This window comes from Dioscorea cayenensis, chromosome 14 (genome assembly GCF_009730915.1).
Source record: "Dioscorea cayenensis subsp. rotundata cultivar TDr96_F1 chromosome 14, TDr96_F1_v2_PseudoChromosome.rev07_lg8_w22 25.fasta, whole genome shotgun sequence".
Classification (NCBI taxonomy): Eukaryota; Viridiplantae; Streptophyta; class Magnoliopsida; order Dioscoreales; family Dioscoreaceae; genus Dioscorea; species Dioscorea cayenensis.
In genome coordinates, this window is record NC_052484.1 from 18,769,109 (window position 1) to 18,776,114 (window position 7,006).

General features: G+C 40.9%; 1 protein-coding gene and 1 non-coding gene across 2 annotated transcripts; both read left to right on the forward strand.

Moving 5' to 3' along the window:
• The first annotated feature begins 3,241 nt into the window (after window positions 1–3,241).
• On the forward strand, window positions 3,242–5,641 carry LOC120275319. Its single transcript, XM_039281850.1, has 3 exons — window positions 3,242–3,439; window positions 4,846–5,067; window positions 5,154–5,641. The coding sequence occupies exons 1-3, from the start codon at window positions 3,260–3,262 to the stop codon at window positions 5,361–5,363; spliced, it is 612 nt and encodes a 203-aa protein (XP_039137784.1). The 5' UTR covers window positions 3,242–3,259; the 3' UTR covers window positions 5,364–5,641.
• Window positions 5,642–6,198: 557 nt separating this feature from the next.
• On the forward strand, window positions 6,199–6,278 carry TRNAL-UAG. The gene has a single exon. It is a non-coding gene; the product is annotated as a tRNA-Leu (tRNA).
• Window positions 6,279–7,006: the final 728 nt, after the last annotated feature.

A 7,006-nucleotide genomic window follows, 5' to 3' on the forward strand; every position in this document is an offset into this window, starting at 1 on the left:
TCGTATTTATTAAAACGACTCGAGGGCCAACCCATTTCTTCTTCTTGAATAAAAAGCTTTCCGAGACAATGCGGTCCAATGTTTGATTGGCCTTGATCATCTCTCTCGTTGCTCGGTCGGGGTCTTGAGCGGCATCTTCCTTCGATGCGGGGGCGATGGCGGCGAGCATCAGCTACTGAACACATCCCTTACATGGTTGTTCTTGTTGTGGGATTGTGTCAAACGCCCGATCTGAGGACGGCGGCGGCAGTGATCGAGCCATGAGACACATCCTTACATGGTTCTTGTTGTGGTGGAATTATGTCACGCTTGGTTGCGATCACATCGGCCGCGTCCGCGACGCACGGCAGCGGATTCGACGATCTTCTCGGCCGTGGCCGTGACGAGCGGCATCGTTGGGGGACACGCCCTAACTTATTCTTGATCTTCGTTGATTGTGTCCATCTTTGATCGCACGATCTCGGCGGCCGAGTTCCAGCGGGTCGAGGATTTCATCGAGAAGAGAGTCGGCGGCCTTCTCAGCGGTAGCGGCCACATCATCTCGATGTCCTTCTCAGCATGACGTCGACCGCCGATGGTGTTGCTATTGTTCATCGTCGATACGGCGGTGGAGAGCGAGCGATGTTGTTCTCTCTTTTCGCAAGTCTCTTTGAATGTGGCCGCCTTGGAATGACCTTCCGATGATGTCCTCGTCGTCGAAATTCCGGCGCCTCGTTCGTCCGGGTGCTTGAGTTCTTTTCGAGGATGGCGCGGTCGGTTGTGAGACGTCCTTCGGTAGCCTACGACACGGCGACAAGCGAGAAACTTCGGTCGTCAATATCGGCATGCACTGCGCTAAGAGTTGCGGTGACATCTTAGCCTAATGTTACGGTGGGATTGCTGCGGTCGGAGGTTTGCGCCGTGGTCGGAGTGCCACGCTCGGGGGCTATCGTTGTCGTGGTAGGGGGTTGTTGCGATCTGCAGGGGTAGGGGAGGGCTTCTCCGGCGTCGAGGAATACTGGCGTGGTGAGGGCTTTGGAAGTAGGAGAAGCAGGCGTCCAGGCAGTCTGCGATGAGAGGCTGCCCTCTCATCCTGCCTTGATGCAAGTGGTTCAGAGCGATGGTATCCATCAGTCGGTTGGCCCCGACAAATATTTCTTCTTGACGTTCGCGGAACCGATCTCGAAACTAACATATGTAAACCCGTACAATTTCGGTGAAATCATTCATTTTAAACTATAAAAACTATATTTAAGCAGGTGTTTATATATTTAAGCGTTATAGAATATAATTAAAGCGGAGAACAAAAATATTTAAACCCGGTATGAATAAGAGTTAAGCGGTAAATACTAAAGTTAAAGCGCTAAATAAAAATGTTTAAGCGTTAAAGACTTATGTTAAACATTGTCCATGATTTATTACCTCTTTTTCCATCGGCGATGACAAGCTCGTTTCTCACCGTCGCTTGCTTCGGTGAAGTACTTTCATCGTAGCACAACATCCTTGGGATCTTCTGAAAGCGGACTTTCTTCCCGTTCGGTCATCTCGTAAAAACCAGGGCGTTAAGCGCGGCCAAGGCAACCCCTTAATGTACCTGCATGTTGAGTCTTCTTCCGGCGCATCTATCTTGCGCTCGAGCGGTGCTCATGGAATATCCTCCATAAGCCACTTGTGCGTCGCTGCGCCCGTGCGTATACGCCCTGGGCCATGGTAGATCATCGGCGTAATCAGCGATCCGAGTTCGGAACCGAGCATGATGTATTTGGGAAGAGGGGCTTGTCCCCATGAGGTGCACCATCGGGAGTTTGACGAAATTATCTTCTTCTCCCTCTCGTCGAACAAGTTCTGACAGAGTGCTCTTGATGGAGTCTCGTGTCTCTCGTGAGTCTTTGATAGATCACAGCCCTTGAGCAGCGACCGGTTTTTCTTCTTACGAAAGACCAGCTGCGTCGCCAGTCGCAGCAGGACCAAGCACGAGGGAGCCACATCTTGAGGTCACGAAACTCGGCGAGGCTTTCCCCGATCCACGAATTTATTGGTGCGACCATCGTATGCCTTTGCAAAAGAGAATCAAGAAGGGCTCTCTCTTGGTATATAGCTTCTAGCTCGAGTGAGCAGCGCAAGCGGTGTCAGTCGAATAATCTCCCGGTGTCAGGGGTCAGTGTTATTTTTCAATTCACTAAAGTCTCCACTCAGGTGTCAGAATAGCATCGGCCGTTAACTAGGTTGACCGCCGTAATCACTGAGCCTGCGACAATAACAACGCATTCGACATGCGGTATTGACGAAAAGTTTAAGCGGAAATATAAGGTTTTAAGCGGTAAACTCTCGGTTATTAAAGCGAGATATAAAATGTTAAGCAGAGACCCATTTTGTTAAGCGAGGCGAGAATACTTAGCAGGGGACAACAAATGTTAAAGCTGTAACATCTCATTTCTTAACGTCGACCTCGTTTGTAAAAGCGCAACCATGTATCAAAGCGAAGCGGGAAATGTACATTATAAATATTACCCGAAATCATAACAATCGAAAAAAACTAATTCGATAGTGTATACATACGAAAATGCAAAAACAAAACAAAAACCCCGGTAGAAATCTCCTATGCAGACTAACAAAAACCCCAGTAGAAATCCCCCTGCGGACTTAATATCTTCCAACAAAAGCGAGAGCGCGAAAAGCAAAACCCAGAAAAATCTTTCTTTTATAGTGAGCGAGTTAACATAAAACCATACTCAATACGCTTAGATTTCAAAGCGATGAAATGCCAACTAGTTGCGTGGAGGACTTCTCCTTCGAGATCCGGGGTGGAAAGGGAAAAGCTAATGAAATGCACGATTCTGAGAGGCTTCGCAGGTAGAAACAACTCGAAGACGACCGGAAATGGAAAAGGTGAAGGCGTGAGTTGAGAAAAAGCAATTAAAGCGGCTCGATAAATTCGTCTCTCGGGGTTACTCCTACGGAAAACCGCCCACTTCCTCTCAAATCGCCGAGATGATTTCTGCATTTCACGACTCACGTGCAGAGGCATTTTTCGTCCAAAAAAATTTGAAACTCACTCCGTTCACATCCGATTCTGAGGGTTTGGGGTTTGAAAAAGCATAGAGTTTAAAAGGAGGGATTTTTGGGGATTCATAGAAACTAATGGGGTGTTTTTGGCAATTTTACAAACTTAAAGGGTTTTTAGGCAATTTCCACTTTTTGTTTTCTAGAAAAATTATTATACATATATATATATAAAGTCTTCTCACTTCTGCGGAGCAGTGGTACCTTGTCGTGCGGGATGGCACTAACTCTTAACGTGCACCAGCTCCATGGAGCTCCGCCTCGGCGGCTCTCGCCCCCTCTCAGCTCTCTTCACTGCGCCATCATCGGAACTCCAAACCCTCAATGGAGTGCTCTCAAGGAGACATTGAATTCCCATGGCCGCCATTCTTGCTTCTTCTCCGATGGTCGCAAGGAGGTTAGCTCCATCACTCCTTAAAGTAAAACCCTAACAAAATTATGCGTGAATTTGCTTTTCTCACTTCAAATCTGATGCGATGCCATGCTCTGATTAGTATGCTGTGCTTCAATCGAGTTCTATATAATGAAAATCTAGGGCTCTTTGTAGTCTCTGTACAATTGGTTTCTCGATTTGGTGTCTAAGCTTCTTATTGCAAACTGGGATTTAAATAGTTGTGCAAATTTTGCCAATAATGCTGTTTATTTAGTATTGATTAATTTTTAGCTATAAAAGGAACTGCTTTTGGTGGTGATTTTTTTTTAATCTGTGTTTTGAATGTAGGTTCTGTTCATGTGTCTATCCATGATTGAAAATCTTTGTGCATGAACAGCTGAAAAATTTTCCTAATAATTCTTTTAGTTTGCTATCTCTAATGTGGTGTGATATTTTGATGAATAAGAACTGGTATTTGATTAACAGGATCAAGGCAAATGATATAGGTATTATGCATTGAGTTCATGCATTTGTGGCTTGTCCTTTGGTTGCTGGTTTTGTGTTGTTGGCTTCTGATGCTTGTGCAAGAGTGTTGAAGCTAAATATTACTGCAATTCATAAAAATAGAGATAAGATTTTCTGATGAGGTTGTCGCATGTCCTTTGGTTGTTGGTTTTGTGTTGTTGGCTTTTGATTCTTGTGTAAGAGTGTTGAAGTTAAATCAAGGCTCACTGTATGTGTTTGGAAACTTTTACGAAGTTCTGCAATTCATAAAAATAGAGATAAGACCTTCTGATAAGGTTGTAGTTAGAAGTGGTCTTTTTTTGCACCTGAATGGTGGCTGTTTGTGTTGTATTTTTCATTTTCTATCCAGTTTCATGTGTGCTCTCTTGATTTGCATCTAACTGGCAATGCTTATTGCTTAATGTATACTGATTGGCAAGTGGAAGAAAATTGCATGCTCATGCTAGAAGGTATAGGATTTCGCTTACGCTTTGCTGTTGGTTGCAGGTTGTTCATAATAGTGGAACATGAAGAACATCTTACATTCTCTAAATTCTTAATTGTGAAGGGTGAAATTTGATACCTATAAGTTGGGATGATCTTCCACTATTGATGCATGTGCTTATTATGGCTTAATTATGCCACAGGAACATAATTTTGATTCATATGCTATATATTATTTCCATTTGGGTTGATGAACTAACAGTTTTTCATTCACTGTCTTAGTGGCAAATTTTAAACAAATAAATATATTTTCTTACATGTTAACTTGTAACATCGGAATACCCTTGATCTTTTGTTTGATGAAACCTCTCGCTTATCTGAGGGTCTGGTATTCTTTTTCAGAAATAAATTTCGCATTTATTTTTTTGAACTTAAAAGTTGCTCACATGGTCCATTTTTGTATTCTCACCCACTGACTGCAGGATCGAGCAAGAAAGGCACTAGAGGATGCCCTTGGAGGCAAAAAGACTGAGTTAGAGAAGTGGAACAAGGAAATTAAAAAGCGAGAAGAGCGTGGAGGTGGAGGTACATCTGGGCGGGGTGGCTGGTTTGGTGGTGGAGGGTGGTTCGGATGGTCTGGTGGGGAGCATTTCTGGGAAGAGGCGCAACAAGCATCCATCACTGTTATTGCCATAATCGCCGTGGTAACAACTATCAAGCCTTATTCTTCTTCCATTACCTTTTTATGCTCATTTCCTGGTTTTCATATTCAGTATCTTTTCATACACAGTGTCTCCTGATAGCCAAGGGCAATGTAATGTTTGCTGTGGTCTTCAATTCATTGTTATTTGCACTTCGAGGGTTAAGAAACTCATTTTCCTTCCTTCCATTACGTCTCTTCGGAAAAACTTCTGTTATTGAGCAACCAAATGCAGCAGTATCAAATCAGAATCAAATGTCTGCAAAGGAAAGAGTAGTAAGAAAGTGGGGAATGGATTAAAGATGTCTCCTGGCTTTGGTTGAACTAATTGGTCTCTTGATTTCTTACATGGTTTGTTTCAAATGAAGGCAAATTGCATGACAGTTTATAGACATTGAACCAGATATTATTCAAGATGCCAAATTAGCCCAATTTTGTCAATTTGCTTGGATTTTAGTTTTGCTGTTTTGAAGAGCAAAGAGCATCTTCATTTCTGAGAGATTGTGTGCTTTGTTTGTAACATAGGTACATTTTCTGCATCAAAAAAATTGCAAGGGCTTTGATGTTCTTCGTCTTCATTAGTAACTTAAATTCAAGTTTTAAATAGTATCTGGAAGTTACTATCTGATCGACGTACGAAAATTTTTTTTACCTGTTGTTGTTTACTGATCTGAAAACTGAGCTGAATGTGAGTGTTCAATTATAACTTTTTCGCCTTTGTGATATCATATGAGAAATATATATGGCAGGGTTATAAAATAAGCCGAGCTGTTTGTAAACTGCTTTCGAGTTTCGATCTGATCAAGTTTGTTTATGTATCAAATGAGTTGAGATTGGTTTAAGATGTTAGAGCATCAAACACTTGCAAGCCTATTTGGTAAGACTTGGTGAAGCTAGATATCATTGTCCAATGCAGAAGCTACTTATTCATAAAATAAAATAAATGTAATTATATATAATTAATTTTTAGATTTTTTTTTTTTTGGTACGACGTGTATCTTTTTGTAATTTTAGATATTTATTGATGATTGCATGAAGCGAACGTGTAACATACTCTTGGATGTTTATAAAAAAATATCTAAAATATCTTTTTATATATTTAAAATTAATTTCACAGGATAACACACTACAAAGTGACAGTTTGGCCGAGTGGTCTAAGGCGCCAGATTTAGGCTCTGGTCCGAAAGGGCGTGGGTTCAAATCCCACAGCTGTCATTTTTATTTTTATTTTTATTTTTGTAAAGTATGTATTGTTCATACACCACCTAATTTTTTACTATTTAAAAGGTCACTAATTATTACCTTTCCCTCTTAAAAAATCCTCTCAAAATATATATATATATATACACACATTATGTATGGGAAATTTGAAATAAAATTTGAATTTATAATTTATCAAATTTTATTGATAAGAAATAAAAAAAAAAAAATCAAAATCAATTGAAAAACAGAAACTCTAATTAACTCACTCTGCGTGTCTCTTTTCCTTTTCCTTTCCCTTTCCCTTTCTTTTTCATTGCTTTTGGTTGTGAACAAAATGAGATCCATGTGATCTCATGTAGTTAAAAAGTCAATTATATAAATAAACAAATAAATAACACAGAAGAAGGGCAGGCAGGCAGGGACAAGGCAATTGAAAGCTTGAGAAGGTGTCTCATCTCATCTCATCTCATCTCATGTTGATCTAGAGATGTGTGGTCGCTTGACTCTCTTTTCCATTAATACCTGTGAAGCATCTCTGTCTCAATCTGTGACTCTCCCACTTGCTTTTTTGTTGGTCCCCAAGGATCTTTAATAATCTCACACCCCTATTCAGTTTTAATTTTTTAACTCTTTTTTTTTTTTAATCTCCAACTACGTACATCACTAGTGCAGATATTTATATATGTATCTTACTTTAGTTTATTTATTGTATTTTTTCTAAAATTATAAAAAAAATTAGA

Coding starts and splice junctions, on each gene's coding strand:
- LOC120275319 (XM_039281850.1), top strand. CDS start 3,260: ATGGCACTAACTCTTAACGTGCACCAGCTCCATGGAGCTCCGCCTCGG. Junction 3,440..4,845: donor TCTCCGATGGTCGCAAGGAG/GTTAGCTCCATC, acceptor CACTGACTGCAG/GATCGAGCAAGAAAGGCACT. Junction 5,068..5,153: donor TTATTGCCATAATCGCCGTG/GTAACAACTATC, acceptor TTTCATACACAG/TGTCTCCTGATAGCCAAGGG.